Source organism: Schistocerca americana, chromosome 1, assembly GCF_021461395.2.
Source record: "Schistocerca americana isolate TAMUIC-IGC-003095 chromosome 1, iqSchAmer2.1, whole genome shotgun sequence".
Lineage (NCBI taxonomy): Eukaryota > Metazoa > Arthropoda > Insecta > Orthoptera > Acrididae > Schistocerca > Schistocerca americana.
The window spans coordinates 346,578,823-346,599,104 of NC_060119.1; the positions used below are offsets into that span (position 1 = coordinate 346,578,823).

General features: G+C 36.8%; 1 protein-coding gene across 1 annotated transcript in view; it reads left to right on the plus strand.

Annotated features, from left to right (window-relative positions):
- Positions 1-20,282, plus strand: part of LOC124599264 (adenylyl cyclase-associated protein 1) — a 183,359-nt gene that overhangs the window by 128,311 nt on the left and 34,766 nt on the right. The window contains exons 5-6 of the mRNA XM_047136063.1: positions 614-876; positions 18,447-18,619. Coding sequence (XP_046992019.1) covers positions 614-876; positions 18,447-18,619 — 436 coding nt within the window. The remainder of the gene's footprint in view (positions 1-613; positions 877-18,446; positions 18,620-20,282) is intronic.

Below are 20,282 nucleotides of genomic sequence, written 5' to 3' on the forward strand. Positions count from 1 at the left end.
ATACTCTCTTGTGTGTTTGAATGAGCAAATTGATAACTATTTTATTTTTCCTGCCCAAAGGTTGTTTAGTAAACGTTAACTTAGCTGTAAACCTGATAGAAATTCACTTTTTCCCATCCTTTTTTCTTCTTCCTTCTTCTCCTTTGTTTTTCTGGTGTGTCTCTTTCCAGCTTTACAGTGCTTTATGTGCATGAAAAATGATGGATTAATCTTTAATATGAGTGTTGTTATAAATTCTTATGTAGTTGCTGGGCGAGCCACTTCACAGATTGGATGAAGTGAGGTCAGTTGAATCATATCTTCTATCACACCACTATGGTTTTCAAAGGAACATTTTCCTTTCTTAGCAAAAATTTTCTTCATCCTCCACTCATTTTTTTGCTGATCCTCACTACCATTACCATAATAATCATGGTTGATGATTTGAAGCACAAGTCTCTCTTTGTGATAGGTTTTCTAGTGGCCTTTAGACCACTCATTTTAGAAGTAGGCATTTAACATTTTTAACACTTGTTTGAGTTTTTTTTTTTTTTTTCAATATTCTTGCATTTAGATATAATGTTTCTATTAAGTTCCATTAAGTTGTGATTCATGTAAAGTTATTCTGTTTCAGAGACAAGACTCACGTTGAATGGGTTAAGGCTTGGGGCCAAGTATTGACAGAGCTGCAACAATTTGTGAAACAGCATCATACGACAGGCTTGGTTTGGGGTGGTGGTAAGGCGAGTTCTGCAGCACCCCCTCCCCCACCTCCTGGCCTGCCTCCTCCACCCCCTGCACTGCCTACAGGGGACATTGCCCCATCACTTGATAGCTCTGCACAGGACCGGTCTGCTCTCTTTGCTGAAATCAACAAAGGCGAAAGTATAACAGCCTGTAAGTAGTCTCTGTGTGCACTATGACTTTAATTAGTTGTAGAACTAGTGTATGCGAACATTGAAAGCTTTGTCATTCACACATGGAAGTTTCTGCACAAGTAATAGTGTCCAGTCTGCCCGCAGCTGCACAGCAGGTTAGTGCCTATCTTGTTAACAGTTTGTCCACCATCTCTGAAGAAACAAATGTCATTTTATTTTTGCATATACCATAGTTCATTTTGTGAAAAACCTGTCCTAAATGTTTACCTTTAGTAGCAGATGTCCTTCGCAAGTAGTTTGGAGCCATACCAATTTCCTGTTTTATAACTGAAATTAGGTTGGATCTGGTGCAGAAACTACAGAAAAACATCCATGCAAGTTCCTTCACACCAATTTGTGAATAAGCACTGATGGAATTGACTCACATTAACTTCTATTGCAGGGATACATAGGCAGAGCCTCTATTTCATAATTTTGTGTAGTTACATCAAATGAAAAGACATTGACAGCGAGTTTTGGAATACTCGATATGTATCACCTAAAAGGCAAATTGCTTAGTTTGATACAGTCACTAAATATCTCGAGCATAAAGAATTATATGCTTTCAAGTATTCAGGAAGTAAATCAACCAAGAGAGGAAGCATCAAGGATGAAATTAGCGAGTGAGTTGATGCAGTGGTTAGCACACTGTAATCACATTCAGGAGGATGACAGTTCAAACACGCATCCAGACATCCTGATTTAGGTTTTCCATGATTTCCCTAAATCGCTTCAGGCAAATGCTGGGATGGATGCTTTGAAAGTGCATGGCCAACTTCCTTGCCTATCCTTCACTAACCCAGTGGGACGAAAGACCTCGCAGTTTGGTCCCCTTTCCCAAACCAACCAACCAAGGATGAAATTTTAGAGAGAATAGAAAATAGTTCAAAATTTTGTTATTGTGTATTGGATGTTATTAGAAACTGGAAAATATCTGTCAAAAGCAAAGTTCCTGGCTTACAGATCATATTATCTGCCAGTTTTGACAAATGGCTCAGAATGTTGGACATTGACAGTGAAAAAATAAAAACACCTTCAGCCATCCTTATGATTTTATTTTATTTTGTCACTACCAGTTTCGACACTTAATTGCGTCATCTTCAGTCTGTTTTGATGCGGTACAGGTTGATACGATCCCCATGCACAACCCATCATTTTGCAGCATTACTGGATTTGCAGATAATGTGTCAGTATTCCAACCATCAACTGTAACGATAGTAAATGGCCGTCGTCCCAGAGATGTCGTGCTAAAAGGATGGACATACAAAAGCTTGACAGTGGAAGGTCTGAGCAGAATACAAGCAACAGAGATGTGCTTTCTGGGACCCTGAGTGAGATGAGAAGTAACAGGATAAGGAATGAAACAATATGAAACACCCCACAAATCAAGTCTCAAAAAGAAGCTGTGGAGAGTAATAGGCTTAAATGGCTTACGACAAAAGAATGTGATCTGAAAGACTTCGAACAAGAGTCCTAGAATGGACAGAATCTGGACAATAAGATCATGAACAAGATTGAGAAAGCAGGTGAAGAATGATGTGAATTAAAGGGGACTGCAATGAGTGGAGATGCCAAATTATAGACTTTAGGAGAAAAAGAGTGGCTTGGAAGAGACACTATAAATGACCTTCATAAGTAGAAACATTTCAGAAAGAAGAAGAAGAAGAAGGGGGAGGAGGTGGAGGTGGTCTTCGAAGGCTTATGGATGGACTGCATCCAAACGATTGTTAAAGTTGGATGGAGTACTGCAGGCTTTAGGCAGTGCAATTTTGCGGAAATAGATCCTTTGGTCAAGAACCTTGAACAGTTCCTGAATGACAAGAGTTTTGACACTCATTCGTGATCTTAGTGATGATCATAAAATGATGATCTATGTCATCTAAGCTAAAACTAATTTATTGGCATCATATGTTTAGGTGCAATCATAAATTCAAACATACTCTCAGAGTCCCCAAATTGCTGTCCCACTATAAATCATTGGGACCTGCTGGAACTATGCTGCAAACTTTAGGAACAGCATCCATGCATTTTTAATGATTTGTATTAGTTGCTGCAACTAAACTGGCTGGACGTGAATGTCTTCAACATTGGGAACTTTAAGTTTCCCTACCACACTGAATAACAGTTGTAGAGATGTAATTACTGTTAGGACAGTGGTTTTATCTATTAAGTTTAGTAATTAAATTTATCCTTTTAGAGTTTAGATTGAGAAGTTTAGAGCATGCATGACGAACAAGAATGCACAGTCTCATTTTTCTAATTCATATGTGCAGCTGCTCACTTTCTGTGCTCATACTCACAAGTACAAACTCAGCAAGGATCTGCGGATGCCTACAGCATGATTTATGATTTAATTATGGTGAAAGAGCTATGGAAAATATATTCTGCAGAGAATTCATTCTGAACTTTATTCTTATCATTTTTACGTGCCTTTTTACTGTGAAACTGCGTAGGTGCAGCATGTATGTATGAGTCAAAGCTGTGAATGCTTTTGCTTAACATGAGTTATTATAACTCATCAACATTTTCAGCTGATTGACATCCACTGCTCTCTAAAGGCTTTATCAAAACTTCTCCATCCATTACATTCTTCTCTGTATGTATCCATCTGCAAATGTAGACTTCTGCAGTGGTGGCCTCTTCAGTAAACCATTCCTGGTGTTTGGTGCCATTGTCATATTGTTTTTATAGACCAAAATTTTGACTGCTGATGCAAGTGATCTTAATCGGGGTGGTGTGTTTAATCTCCATTGTAGCAAGAAACAATGTAAAATGCAGTCACATACCTGGAAAACTTTTATTGGAGTATTTTGATACATGTTGCTCCTGCATGTTTTCTAATGTTGTCCACCCACATTCCATTAGTTCGTTATCTTGTTCCCCTCTTATATCCTGCAACCCGGCAAAAAACATTGTTGGTCTTCTATAATTAGTTTACCTGGCAACACATCCTCCCACCTCAGTTTCATTTTTATTGGTCATAATTGCATTTTCTGATCCATTGTGTTTCCTGACCTGTTTGTTTTCTTATCACTCCTAGTAATTTCAGACATTCATCTTTCTGTCATTTGCTAGACAGCATTCAGTTTTTGAATTGTTTTTGCATTGGTAGTCCATGTCTCATTGCCATAAGTAAAAATTGGTAATAAACACCGATTGTAATCTTCCTCTTTTAGACACATTGGAAGTTTAGTTTTGAAACTCCTATTTGGTTCATCACAAGCAACCCAAACCAGTTTCGCTGGCCGGTGTGGCCGAGCGGTTCTAGGCGCTTCAGTCTGGAACCGCACAACTGCTACGGTCGCAGATTCTAATCCTGCCTTGGGCATGGATGTGTATGATGTCCTTAGGTTAGTTAGGTTTAAGTAGTTCTAAGTTCTAGGGGACTGATGACCTCAGATGTTAAGTCCCATAGTGCTGAGAGCCATTTGAGCCATTTTTGACCAAACCAGTTTCAACTCAGTTTTTTGTGTCCATACAGCTGGCGCCTTCGAATGTATTAAATACAAAAAGAGCCTCATCTATCGATCCTATGCATTATAACAAGGGTGTGCTGAAAAGTGACACCTGAATTTTTTTTTATGTGAAAACACTCAAAGCTTTTTCCATAAAACAAATGTTAACATTCTGCATCTTTGTTCTTATTATCTATGTATTTATTTCTGTACACAGTCACCTTGGCGCCAAACCTATTTTGAGACCAGTTTGTTGGTACTGTCATTGTAGAATGATTAACTTTCTTGAGGAAGCTACAACCTCACTTATGCTTGCACCACTTTATCACTATCAAAGTGAAGTCCTCATTGGTGTTCTTTAAGTTTTGGAAACAGCTAAAAATCAGATGGGGTTAAGTTGAGACTTTATGAAATATGATCGATGACAGTGACCCAAGGCATCGGATTATTGCAGATGTGGCAACACTCGTTTGTGGTCTGGCATTGTCTTACTGAAGAATTGGTTGCTCCATGTAGACAAACTCTTTGAATTCGAAACTCTATTACAACATGCCGTTTCTCATGTTACACACTACAATTCGGAGCCCTCTAGCGGCAGAGGGCTGCAAATATGTAGCCATGAAGAAAAAAGATGAAGAATGTTAATAACATTTGTTTTATTTAAAAACCTTTTAAGAGTTTTTGCTTGAAAATTTTGGAGGCATTACTTTTCAGCACACCCTCGTAATTGAATTTGCACCAACATCTTTTTGGAGAGTTTACTATGCGCTACTTATCGCTTGCTCTATTTTTTTTACAAATCTACTTTCAAACTACATAATTAGGTTCCTATATTCACTGTTGAAGGATATTTATCTTCGTGGCTTGGTTCTCAATGGGTGTTAAACAGGTTTCGTTGACATGAGTGAAAATCTTTCAAAAACAATGGATCGCAGACTGAGTATTAGTTCATACTCATTGCTGGGTTTTACAATTCATCCACAACTTGCAAGCAGCCTGGTGTGCTTAATCCTCTTCCAAAGAAAGCTTGTTACATCATACTTTCACCGAGTGAGGTGGCATAATGTTAAGACAATAGACTTTTATTCAGGTGGACTGCATTTCCAATTCCTCTCTGGCCACCCCAATTTAAGCTTCCCACCATTCCCTAACCCAGTTAACACAAATGCTGAAATGGTTTATATGAAAAATACACTACTGTCTATTAAAACAGTAACATCACAAGGAGGACTTGCAACAAATGTCAGATTTTTAGCAAACAGAACACAGCATGTTGTTATCAATGGAGAGACGTCTACAGACGTTAAAGTAACCTCTGGCGTGCCACAGGGGAGTGTTATGGGACCATTGCTTTTCACAATATATATAAATGACTTAGTAGATAGTGTCGGAAGTTCCATGCGGCTTTTCGCGGATGATGCTGTAGTATACAGAGAAGTTGCAGCATTAGAAAATTGTAGCGAAATGCAGGAAGATCTGCAGCGGATAGGCACTTGGTGCAGGGAGTGGCAACTGACCCTTAACATAGACAAATGTAATGTATTGCGAATACATAGAAAGAAGAATCCTTTATTGTATGATTATATGATAGCGGAACAAACACTGGTAGCAGTTACTTCTGTAAAATATCTGGGAGTATGCGTGCGGAACGATTTGAAGTGGAATGATCATATAAAATTAATTGTTGGTAAGGCGGGTACCAGGTTGAGATTCATTGGGAGAGTGCTTAGAAAATGTAGTCCATCAACAAAGGAGGTGGCTTACAAAACACTCGTTCGACCTATACTTGAGTATTGCTCATCAGTGTGGGATCCGTACCAGGTCGGGTTGACGGAAGAGATTGAGAAGATCCAAAGAAGAGCGGCGCGTTTCGTTACCGGGTTATTTGGTAACCGTGATAGCGTTACGGAGATGTTTAATAAACTCAAGTGGCAGACTCTGCAAGAGAGGCGCTCTGCATCGCGGTGTAACTTGCTTGCCAGGTTTCGAGAGGGTGCGTTTCTGGATGAGGTATCGAATATATTGCTTCCCCCTACTTATACCTCCCGAGGAGATCACGAATGTAAAATTAGAGAGATTAGAGCGCGCACGGAGGCTTTCAGACAGTCGTTCTTCCCGCGAACCATACGCGACTGGAACAGGAAAGGGAGGTAATGACAGTGGCACGTAAAGTGCCCTCCGCCACACACCATTGGGTGGCTTGCGGAGTATCAATGTAGATGTAGATGTAAATGTAAATGTACTTCTGTGCGTGAAAATGCCATTATTAGCATTTCATCACAACCACACACTGTAGTTTGGAGTAAAGCTTCTACATTCTGTGTATAAGGAAAGATACTGCAGTGTTTCTCTCATTTAGAAATTGTATTGGATTGCTGGTTGTTTGTAAGGAGACTGTATTATGCTTCATGTAAGAAGGAGAAGTGTCTACCAGTGTAAGTTTGGATTCAACAGCAGAAGAATCATTGCATGTCAAGGATGGGTTTAGTGTTAAATTTGTAAAAGATTTGGAGTTATAAAGGGTGAGAAATGTACTACATAGAGCGCCAGCTCTTGTAGCAACAGTGGCTGTAATCTGGCTGGGCATAAAGTCAAAGTAAGTTCGAATGACAGTTATGGCTATGCAAATCCATGATCCTTCAACTCTGTGGGCCTGTCAATCTCAGTGGCAGCCAAGGGATGATGTGGCATTCTCTTGGCAAACTGTGTGACCAGATTTTTACAGTTGGTGAGAGAGCTGGAGAACATGCTGGTCAGAACAACGGCTGAACAACTTCTGTACCTTAGCATATCAGGACAGCACTGGCACCTTATGGTCTCACATAGTCATGTTGATAATGATCACGATTTTAGTTGGGTATATTCCGAATCCTCAGAGCCTTTGGACCTGAATATATCCTTTATGATGCTGTCTGCTGAATTGTACTCATCTGAAAATATGACGTGATACCAGTTGTATGCAGTGTTATCTTGGAGCACACGACTGTCTGTCTCTCTCTCTCTCTCTCGCTGCTGGCGGAGGCACATTTCTTGGCTCAGCATAAGTGATGCGGCTGTTTGACTGTGCACAGTTGAGCAAATAATTTGTCTTACTTGGTGCAAGTCGTGTAAATCTTCGTAGGCCTTACACGAGACATAACATTGTCTTCTCACAAACAGCCGACATTCAAATGTGATTTCTGAAGAAAAAACCAATTGTGTAGTCTTTTTCTTCGTATTCATAATGCAGGTTGCTATGCTCGTCCCTACTTTGTGGCATTATGCTGAAATGCAAAACGTTTGTGGCACACTTCATGGCTGTTTGACGTTTGTAACTTGCCAACTTCATGGTGTTTCAGTACTAAGTTTCAGTATTTATTGACAGCAGTGTTAGCCAGCATAATCTGGAGATTCCAAAGACTTTAATGAAGCATTCATCTTCCTCCCTCCCTCCTTTTTCTGCCTTCCCACATCCATAAGAGACAGCTGAATAGTTCTATTTAGTTTAGTGCTTGAAAGTCTTTTCTTCATGTGCCTTATTCACGCTTGAAACATCTCATGTTGTTCACTTTGTGAAATAATTCTCCTTTTTGCCTGTGTCTGTACAATCTTCATTTCTATTATAATGAACTTAATATTTAATGTAGTCTAATCTAGATTCCTGTTCTTAAATGAATTTCCCTACTCTGCATCTTTCCTAATGAGTTTGTTTCTTATGTACTCTGCTCCTATTTTTACTCAATATTGACAAAGTTTGTGATCACTCTAAATGTTTGTGATCACTCTAAATGCAAGACTGATATAGGTTTGTTACATCTGATATAATTTATTAATTGTTTGACTGCAGTCCATTCCAATTGTTCCCTGACTTTCTCATAAATAACCGTACATGCAGACAGCTGGGGTATACATATTCCATCCGAGGGGTGGGGACGGTGGGTGGTGGGGGTGGGAGGGGGGTGGTGACATAGTGCAAATAGAAGGGCATCCTGCCACCACTTAAACTAACCATGCCACATATGTTCATAACCATGCCAAATACATTCATATCCGTCCCAAATACATTCATAACCATGTCAACTATATGCCAGTGCGGGGAAAAAGGCACCAGAAAAAGAATTACAGATTTGGTTTATTTGTAAACAAATCTTTCCATTTTGCCTGAGATTTATTCAATACCTGCAAGTTTATTTTAAGACTCTGGAAAGTCCAAAATAGTATTACAATTACATGAATAAAGATAAAGGAGGCTCATGGTGGCAGACAGGTGCATTTAAAAGTAAAATAGACCATCAGACAATGTCTTCAGAACTCACACTTGGATGGCCACTGTCACCTCCATGTGTTGAAGTCTGATTGTAATGAGCATCCCAGCCAAGATTGCTGCTCACTGCACTCAGGCTTCAGTGCCCAGAGACCACAGAGGCCGTGTGTGTGTGTTGTCTTGCAGGTTGCATAAGGTTGACAGCACATTCATGTAGCTGTATAAGCTAGGAACTGGGGACTCATTGTTAGTGGCTGCAGTTATATAGGGAGATGAAAATCAACATTATTACAATTAAAGCAATGAAATTAATTATATTAATTACAATTAAATGGACTGTACTCACCAGTGCCGCAGTAGGTGCAGGAAATGTTTTCCTCTTTTCTTGAAGCCATAGTTCAACACTTTTACATTTGTTTGCAAACACCTTTACCAGTGTTTCTCATGTAATCCAGTGCGGATAATTAATTATTGCTGTCTACAGTTCATACATTGTCTCTGGATTATTTTGATACACAAATCTCTTAGCCACACCACAAAGGAAATACCCAGGCAGATACAGATCTGGTGAGTGCGGGGGCCAGGGACCTTTTGTAATTATTCTGCCTCCAAAGATTTCATCTAAAGTCATAGGGACTAGTGTGCCATATGAGCAGTAGGGTTGCCTTGTTAGAAAAGTGAACTATCAATCTCATTTTCATTCACCAGGGCAATAAATCGATAAATCATCCAGAAACAATAGACATCTGAAATGACAGTAGTATCAAAAGAGATTAGGCCTATAATTCATCCTCACATTACGGCATCCCACACTCCAATTTTCTGCAGGTGCACTGGTGTTTCTCTTAAGACATGTGGATCCTCAGATGGTGATATTCATGAAGTTTGGGAATTAATGCAGCCAGATAGGTGAAACCAAGAACCATCAGTGACAAAGGTTTCATCTAATATACCAACTCCACTTCAATTAACAAATCGCTGAAATCATTCACAATATGCTCCTCATTTTGTGAGGGCCTTACAATGTAATTGTTGAATGGCAATAATTTTGTACAGATACATTCTCAGTTCTTTGGATACAGCCTAACATGCTGTCATAGAAGAGACTTTAGCATCTTGCGATCATTTTGTCACTGATTTTGTTGGGCCCCGCAACACAGAGTCTGAAATGTCATCAAGCTTCTTTCTGTTAAAACTGTGGGCCTACCAGTTCGTGGTGCATCATGAAGTGAGGCTGTTGTCTGAAATTTGTGAATTAAATTGTGTACAGCGTCACAATGCGGTCAACTCAAAGCACGAAAATGCAATATAAATTACCACCTTACACACTCTGTAAAGTTTCCTCTTCCTCTTGAAGTTTCCTCTTCCACTGAAAATGCTCTCTGCAATAGTAAGCATCACCACTACACTTGTCTTTCACAAGAACTAGACAGTAACACAACTAACAGCTGCAACACATGTGCAACACTACTGCCCCCACCCTACCACTGCAGGTCCACACACATGTGCAGGTGAGACTTGAATGTGCTGCCAGCCTTACGCACCCTGCTGGAAGAGATGCACAAGTCTCTTTGCTGCGGAGAAGAGACTGCAGATGCGCAGTACATAATATTCTCATTTGCTTTGTTGTCAGTTTCTAACTGTTCAAAAGATTAATGCTTGTTTTAAAAACATTTGTTACAGAACTCTTTGTAGTGTACAGGTAGTATCATTTTCCTGAAGAGGCTTACCTTTTTCTTTTGGCCTACTATATCTCAGGAGTTTTCATCTTCTCCATATTTTGTGCATTATATTTCTAGTGATTCATAATTAGAGCAAATGACTGTGTTTGACACAATGAAATCTCAGGTAGTGATGTAATACAATAATTTTTTGTTTTGTTTTAATATCTGTGGTAGTTATATTTCAAAAGCTGTGAAAAACATCATCTGAATACTGCTGTGCTTGCTCATGGCTGCTGCCACACTGGTGAAACTTCATCACATGATTCTGACAAGTGCTGTCTTACATGGAAAGCAGTATCTTCAACTACAGAGAGTTATCAATAGAAACTAGAAGCAGTAGAATGATTTATCACACCCACAATATTTTGCAGGTGTTTTCTATCACCTATGGTACTTGGACAACCTTCAAGACTGAACAACTCATTGCATGATAGCATAGGATAAAAGGTCTCACTCATAGCAGTGCATGGAAAATCAAAATTGTCACCAGGTTGTTCCTATTAAATATTTATTGTATTGAATTGCTGGTTTTTGCTGTCCCAGCAAACATCTTTAGATCATATTGCTGCCATGTCAGTATATTAGCAAGTTATTGTGTGGTGAAACTACATGCACCATCAAAATGTTGTTCTACGTTGATATTACATGCAGTTCAGTATGGTAATCACTTGGCAAGATTATTGCTGTGACACTGAGACCGATAATTCAGTACGATAAGTGTAATATTGTTGGTGAAATAAACATATTTAAAAAGAGAACCAAATCACAGAAGAAATCTCTTGTCACCTCACAGTGTTTGCTTTGCTTTTTCAAAACATGATTGAACAAAAAATGAAAATTCTGTATCTGTAACCAGAATGTTCTTCTTCTTCTTCTTCTTCTTCTTATTATTATTATTATTATTGTTATTATTATGCCTTGTGATTCTCGGAGTGCTTGTATTCACAACTGATACCATGCTTAAACAGTCTAGTAATTTTATGGATAAATTTCCCAAATTAAAATTGATTTTTGACATAATTACTTTACTGTGTAGCTGAAATTGTCTAATGACAGTTGCTTGTTTTAAAGCTGATGTAATACTAAACCCAGTTTACAAGGTTTAGAATGAAGGAAGAAAGGAAGATTGGGTTTAATGTTCCACCAACGGGGTTTTAAATGTATGCAGTACATTTCCTTTGTTGCAGCCTAGCATCACCTATAATTTTAAATCTAGTGTTCAACAGACACTTCAAACATTTTTACCAGAATACTCAAATTATGAATAGGAATTGCAACATTATCATTTAGTAGAATGAGTAGTGCTTAAGAGTTGTAGATATTTTTTAAATTTTTTTGGTATTGCTTTACCATTTTATGATGTGTGAGGAGAAAACATTTACGAGTGTGCAACCTACCACACTTTAGGTGCTCTGCCCAACTAGGCTGTTAATTCATCAACTGATAATGATATTTGGATCTTAATGAAACAAAAAGAAAACTGTAATTTCTCTGTCTGAAAACTGTGACATATTTGAGAGTGCCAACACATAAAACTAAAGCATTGTCATCTGCTGAACATATCAATGCTAAATCAAAAACCCGTAATAGTAAGGTAGATGTGTGTTGTAAAGTTTGTATAGTGATAAATCAAGCTTCAGAAAAAAATGAAAGCCATTTAAAGTGTAAGAAATCAGCTCGCAAGTATTCTACAACACAGATTTCTTGGTAAAATGGCTTTTTTGACATGTATTACCATGAAAAAGACTGTGATGGTCAGATTTGGTTGCACATCAGGTGTTTCTGTACAAGCAGACACCCGCACTCTCCTATAATACAGTGCCACAGTGACAGCCACAATCATTGTCTGAAGTTAGAGAGAATATTTACAGAACACAGTAGCTGTAAATTATGTAAACAGTGCACACATTCGAGTTTTGAGACGGTAACTGAGATGATTGAATATAAAGTGCATTGCACAATAACAGTCCGAACTAAAACACATTCTTTGGTTCAGAAGACTTGATAAAAGTACGTCAGGCAAATCCACACATCCATGCTAGTCATATATACACAATCCATTCATAGGAATGTTAAATGTGAACTGCATGAATACTGATTAGTTGTATGTATGTCAATACGGTAAATTGTCAGCACTATGTAAAGATAGAGCACAAATGCTAAAATCAATTTTAAACACTAAATGTAACAAGATTGATGAAATTAACATACTGTTAACAGATAAACTTGAAGATATCTCAGTGTTATGCATTTCTGAGCACTAGGTTAACCCATAATGAATAGAGAATACGAAAATAAACAAATTCATTTTGGCTTCTTACTGCTGCAGGAAAAACAGCAAGCTGTGTGGGGTGGCAATTTACACAAAGGAGAATGTAGATTTTTATTACCCTACCTGACTTAAATAGAATAAAAGTCGAGGAGTATAATGAAATTGCAGCTATAAAAATTATTGAGTTCAACCTGGTTATTACTATAGTTTACCGATAACCATCTGGAAATTTCGAACTTTTCTTAAACAAAATGGAGTCATTCCTAAATAAAGTAAATAAAATGGATTGTGATTTGATAATCTTTGGTGACTTCAGTATTGATTTCCTCACAATTAGTGGAAATAGAGAGCCCATTTTGATCCTTGTAACATCCTATAATTTAAAGGCTGAAGTAATAGCTGCTACCTGAGTAACAGAAACATGCGGAACAGCTCTAGATCAGTTTCTAGTCAAGAAGAGTTTAACAACATTTCACTAAAAATTTCCAATGCAGGTTTTAGTGACCATCTTGCTCAAATATTAAGCATAAAAGTAAAAGGCAGTATTATTAACAACATGTGTTTAAGAATCTGATGTAGAAGTTATCAGGATAATGTAAACTACTTCAACATCTTATTACAGAAAAAAAAATTAGTCATAAGTGTACAAAATGAATGATATAAATGGAAAAATTCAGCACCTTCAGTGATACATGAATCCATTTTCTTTCAAATTGCATTGCCACTGAAAACTGTAACCATACGGGGAACTCTAGAACAAACTGCTTGATCACAAGGGGAATAAGGGTTTCATGCCAGAAGAAAAGACTACTTCATGAAATATGTAACTCAAATTCCTCACCTGAAGTATGTGAATACTATAAAAAATACTCCAAAATATTAAGAAAAGTAATAAAAGCAGCCAAAATAATACATAATGATAAATACATTTATAATTCAGCTAATAAATCAAAGGCTATATGAAGTGTTATAAAAAAGAATCTGGAGAATACAGACAATCTTGCAAAAATATAACACTATCATAAAAAATAAAAAAGTAACAAACTCCTTATAAGTATCCAACACATTTAACAATTATTTCACTGGTGTTGCTGGTAATATGTTACAATGAAACTATCATAAGAACAACCAGGCAAATAAATATAAAATAAGTGCATGTAGAGGATCAATTTACATCAGTTCTGTTTCACGAGATGAAGTAGCTAAAGCAATGAAAGGACTAAAAAATTCAAACCCTGCAGGCATTGATGGTGTACCTGCGACAATAAAAAAAGGAAGAGAGCATCAAACCTAATTGAAATACTCACACACTTATGCGACTGCTCACTTCAGGCTGGCACTTTCGCTGGTATATTGAAAACATCAAAAGTTATTCCAGTATATAAAAAAGAAAGATAATGTACATAACTACAGACTCATCATAATTTCCTCCTCATTTCAAAAGTATTAGAAAAAGTTATGTATGTCAAACTTATGAAATTTATAAATAAAAACAACATCCTATGTAATGAACAACATGGATTCAGAAATAAGACGCCAGTGACAACTGCTATTTACGAGTGCATCAGTTCCATCCTAAACCTGATGGACAGAAAACAGGAATCAATAGGAGTATTTACTGACATGTCAAAAGCTTTTGATCTCAAGCACACAAATGTTGAACTAAAAACAGTATCCGAACACTTATCTGACTATAAACAAATTAAATGTGGTGTACCCCAAGGGTCAGAAAATGGGACCCTTCTGTACGTGAATGATCTAAGCTTAAATGTTGATGCACATAAAACAATAATATTTGCAGATTAGAGCAATCGGCAAACATGGTCACAAAACAACTTAGGAACTGGGCACAGAATAATCAGCTTGTAATAAACAGTAAAATAACTATCGCACTAAAATACCACTATGCTCCTAATAAGAACATGTTTATTCCGTCAGTCTTTGTCAATGGCAAACTAGTTGGTAACAGTACTGAAACCAAATTCTTAGGACTTTGGCTGGAGAGCAGTGTAAAATGGAATAGACATAATGAATAAATCAATGCAGAACTGAGAAAAACATGTAACCCTCTTTGCTCACTAAAATCATGTTGTAGTGAGGTAACAGTAATGAATGCATATCATGCCTACTTTCACTCTTGTCTTAGATGTGGGGTCACTTTGTGGGGGAAACTCCCAAGACAGTTAGTAGCTCTTTTAAACTACAAAAAAGGGCCATTAGCATCTTATTTGGTTGCAAACCTGGAGACTCTTGTAAACCTCTGTTTTAAGAAATCTGATATTCCTCCATTACCACGTGTATACATTATAGAAACTCTTTTATTCTTTAAAATAAATATATTAGGAAAGGACTGCAGACTGCAAAAAAAACTGTGATATAAATGATCACTTTACCAGACAAAACAGAAACTTATATATAACTCAAATCGGCACAGCTCTGTGCCTAAAAGGTAATTTTCACATTAAGCTTTATTAAAACCTTCCTGAAAACATAAAAGCTATTACTGAAGTCAATACCTTTGGAAAGTCTCTAAAGTCATATTTACAGCATAACTGCTTTTACGCCATTGAAGAATATTTAAATTTTTGAAGTGTGTTATGTAAATACTAATATATAAAGTGTACTATTGTGACCTTAAATAAGTATGCCTAGAAATGACTTTCAGCTGTATACTTATAACTTGACTTGTCCAATGTCTTTTGCATAAGCTGCTTTGTAGACAAGAGGACCAATAAATACAGTACAGTACAATACTCAGACAAGTCTTGGCTTATCGAAATCTCACGTAGGTGTTGGACATGTAATAGCTGGTTCCAGACACAATCGACATTGATTTTACTTGTTGTTCACATGACAAAGTCTCTTACATTAAAGTTACACAGAGGTGTTATGTGTTTACTCCCCAAGTGCAGACCTTTTATGGTCCAAGTTGTTCGTAGATGTTACTGTTGATGTATCTGAGTCTAGGCTGAAAATTTTGGTGTCCAGCTATTTAAAGACTGATGCATGAACGTATTGTGATCTCGGAAACTAAATAATGATTTGAAAAATGGATAGGTTAGATTTTACCACTTGGAATGGAATATGAGTATTAACAGTAATTTTGTGTGTGAAATGTATGGTGGTCTAAGAAATTAGAGAATTTTATGAAACCATTTTATGCAGCCGCATTGGGAATACTCTATTTACGAATACAGGCACCATATTGAAAATTATGATAAATTATACAAAAATCTTTATTAATTGCATAATCAGTTAGAGAAGTACATCATATTGTGCATAAAAATTAAGTCAACAAAAGTATAATGGCAAAGGTCTTTGTCAAGCATAGAGGCAAAATTTGCAATGGAAAATACAGTTACTCCTTAAATTTAATGTTAATTATAAGTTAATTAGTTTCGCAGACATTGGAATACATTACTGACGTGGTGGAATGCATAGTCTTTCTAATGAGTTGTCATAAATACATATAAGATCACACAAAAGTTGCAGTCAAACTACAGTGAAAAGTTCAGTTTGTCATATTTCTTGATTAACAGATTTTCCAGTAAACTAGATTCACCACTGGAATCAGAACATTAAAAATAATGCCTTAAATAATGAATTTAAATAAGGGAAAAGCTTAGTTAAGGCTTTTTAAATATTGGAGCACCTGCCACCTACTTAGAAAATGTACGGAAATTGAAAAAATAAGTAAAATAAAAGAAATTAATTATTAGTAGAGGTGCAAGTAGAGCAGATGGTAGATTCCAGCTTTCTTTCTGCCATTGTGCCCATTACTTCAGTAAGGTTTCCAAAGTAGTTGTTAACCTACAGAAGGAATGGGAACTATTAACTATTACTTAAGTAGAAGATCTTGGAAGAAAGTCATAGAACTTATAAAAATGTTATCATTTTTATTTCATGCTATTTAATACTCGATTCTTAGTGTGAAGTACTACCTTCATGGGTAGTTGCCACATATGAAATCTTTAATTGTTGCTAAAAGTGCAGTGATAGCCAGTAAAGGAAACCCAATTTGAAATAATTTGGGAAAGAATGTACAAATAGGTACCACCTAGTGTTTATGAAAGAAAAAATAGGCAGGACTTAAAGTAAGAAACTTGGCTAATAACGACTGGCTACGTGCTTGGCAGATCCAGGGACATTGTTACTCAACCTGAAAGTGTACAAGGTGCTGTTTGGGTGGGGGGACTCAAGGCAAAACGAAACACTCCCATTTGTTTGAGTGAACTTTCTCACAATGTATATACACTCAAGTGAAACAAAGTACTTCAGATGTCTGCTTTTTAATTTGTTGCTTGTCTAAAATTATGATCACAAGAGAGAACCACTCATACCTATTGAGCTTCGTATTTAATGAGCAGCTAACTCGTACAGTACAGTTTCGGACTACAAAACAGGTGCTTCTAATTCATCATATAACTGTTGATATCTCATTTATGTTTTCTGTAGCACAGTGAAGTGAAATGGTGAAGTGATTTAAGTTGCTTAGTTCATATTTAGGACCAAAAGGAGCACAAATTCTTGTCAAGTCATCCTCATTTGAATGTCTGTGGTTTCTTTAAACTGCTTCAAGTAAAATTTAGAGTGATTCCTTAGCTATGTCAGGGATGATTTCTTTCACAATTCTAAAACAAATTACTTCAATGTAAGTGCGACATTGAATCTGACCTAAGTATTTCTATTCTCTTTGGAGCACAAATGGCATCTGCTTATAGCAGTTTTACTTAACTGTTGAGTAATCTTCCCGCTCTTAAAGATACACTATTAGTTAATTTGGAGTGCTGTCATATCCATAATTGCAGTGCATTGCAAGGTTCCCAGATTGTGATTCATAATGCACCGTTAAAAACTGGAGACTGGAAGTTCACCTGGCATTACCTTGTGGGTTTTAGGTGCTGATTGTGATGATTGAATGCCACTGTTTAGATTTTGTTGGCACAATTTGAGCACAGAACGTGATGGACACTATCCTCCATTTGTTTATACGGCACTCAGTTGAGCAGATGAAATGTTCCGAAGTAGGATAGGGTTAGACAGAAAACAAGGACGACATGAACCAGTGTACCCTATGGTTGATCAAGTGGCTCAGAATAATCATCAATTTGATACTGTTTAGCACTATTAACTTTTTTCTAATAACATTTTAGGTAGACTTAATAAATGTGTTATGTTTACATTGATAATTTAATAGATAGTTACAAAATAATGGTTAAAGGTACATACATCAATTTAATTTTTGAGGTTTTATGGGAAGTGAAGGACTATACCATTATTAGTAGGGTAGTGAACTATATTGATAACACACTATTCCAATGCCTTTGCTTCACAAAGGCTTCAGTAAGTCTAACTATAGATAAAAATCCAGAGCCCATAAGACGTGTGCCTTTGAGGATAAGAGCATTATTGAGTTTTGCTGTGCATCAGGCCACATATGAAATGAAGAAATGAAGTATGAAGGCAGAGCCAGCTATTATGGCCAATAATAAAGTAAGAATTTTTTTTTATCTTCTAGAAAGCTGTCAAATTGAAGGGCCATGAATTGGAAGGATATTTATGGGTGGAAAAGTGAAATCCACTGATTGAAATTGTTACTTGTGTCTTCTCACAGTAATTGTTAACTACATTGTTGTCACACAATGATAGTGATAAATTTTGTAATAGAAATTAATAAGGAAAGAACACAAATTTTAACATTCAGTGTATTGTACAGAGCTAACCGTCATCTCGAAAACAGATGCATTGTGTTAAAAGATTAGCATATTTCACATAAAGCCTACTACATGATGTCTTTGAACTCATTTCCACAGGAAAAAGATTAGTATTTCTCATGGTATGGATTGTGAATTTCAGCCCTGAAACGAGTGACACCTGACATGCAGACACACAAGAATACAGCTCTACGAGCAGGTCCAGCACCTTTCAAAGCACCTTCACAGTCATTGACGACGAGGCCAGTTACTGCTCCAGTTAGTGTTCCAGACAAACCACCAACTTTCACTAAAGAAGGGAAGAAATGGATGGTGGTAAGAAAATCTTTTATTAACAGCCATAAGAAATTTAACATTTTTATTGTTACTTTTGACTGGCATACAGATGGTATGATCATATATATTGTGAAATGAGGAAAATGTATAGCAGTACAGCCATCATTAAAATCAAAATTACTAAGCTATTAAAGCATTGTAAATTCCAGATATGTGTTAAAACAGTTAATAATTACTACAGCTTTCTATTCAAACTTATTGCACACAAATAAGCAGTTTTTGAAAATATAATTTAATTTGAGAGATAAAAAATTTACTCAACATGCGGCAGCAGGAAAACACAAAAATGAAAGGTATTAAAGTCTGCAAGCTTTTGGAGCCAGTAGGCCCTTCTTTTGGTAAAAGGGTTGAAGGGGAAGGAAGATGTGCACACAGATGTTGGACTACTTCTTCTTGCTATAGCTTATCACATTTTTACTAACAGCAGAAAGAAAAACTTATTCTGGTTTTTACACAAACCTAGACAAGCCATAACAGGAAAAATCATTTTTCTTGATATCTTGTTCACAGTATTGACGGTGAATTCATTAAACTGTTGAGCTTTTTTCCATTGGACAACAGTAAGGTGAAGAATCAGCTGTGGCCTAGTGTACTGAATTGTTCTAGTAATTGCTATAGTCTGATTGAAATTACTTGATAGTTGACATCCGACTCCTGTCACTACAGTGTTGCCACATTGGCTGTCAGCAATGTTGTGAGGTTAAGGATGTCGGAACGCCCAAAAGAAAGTGTGTCGTGCAGCTATTTTGGCTGTTGCTGGTAAACAATAAAAAAAAAGGAAATAAGTCTGAGAATGGCTGAAAAAAGAAGTGACTTCTCACATGTTAAAATACTCTCTAAAATCATAGCCATGAAGCAAAATGTGTCGTAAACTATTTTCGTGAGTCCTGCAACTTATGACAAATTATTAATATAGATGCAACATAAAATATAGAAGCAAAATTTGTTAATGGGAGAGAGAGTTGCAGTCAATGAGAGATTAGGTAACTGAGATTTGTGGCAACAGGCATGTCATTTGAATGCTTGAAGTTTAGTGGTGTAATATCAGCAAAAACAATTTGCAAAAATGTTATTGAAACACATGAAGAAATTATAATGTGTACTGCAATGATATATTCAGGTAATTAATGTAGTGTGTGTGTGTGTGTGTGTGTGTGTGTGTGTGTGTGTGTGTGTGTGTGTGTGTGGGCGCGCGCGTGCGTGCTAGCGTGGCGGACATGAATTTCAGTCATTGTATAGATACGGCAAGGCCTATTAATTAATAAAGAAAGCAGTGCCATAGAGACTCTTCCACTGACCACTGTAAAGTGGTAGATATGACTGCTACTGCATAGTCCTATTAAAATTGTTTTGTGTTAAAAGACTACTTGAAAAACTGAACCGGAGAGATGTCATACTCAAAGGTGAACTGAAAACATAAACAGTGGACACTAATGCTTTGTGGCTGATTTATGAAGTTCTGCCAACATCTGAATCTTGAATGTTATCGAACTGCCAAAAGTCAGTCACACATTCCGTACATATTGACAATACTGAGAATATATGTTTCACATTGCATCAGTTGTTGGAGGGCAATCTGAAAGTTATATTATTCTTGAAGAATCAAGCAAGTACATATAATAATGTCACACAATCCAATGAT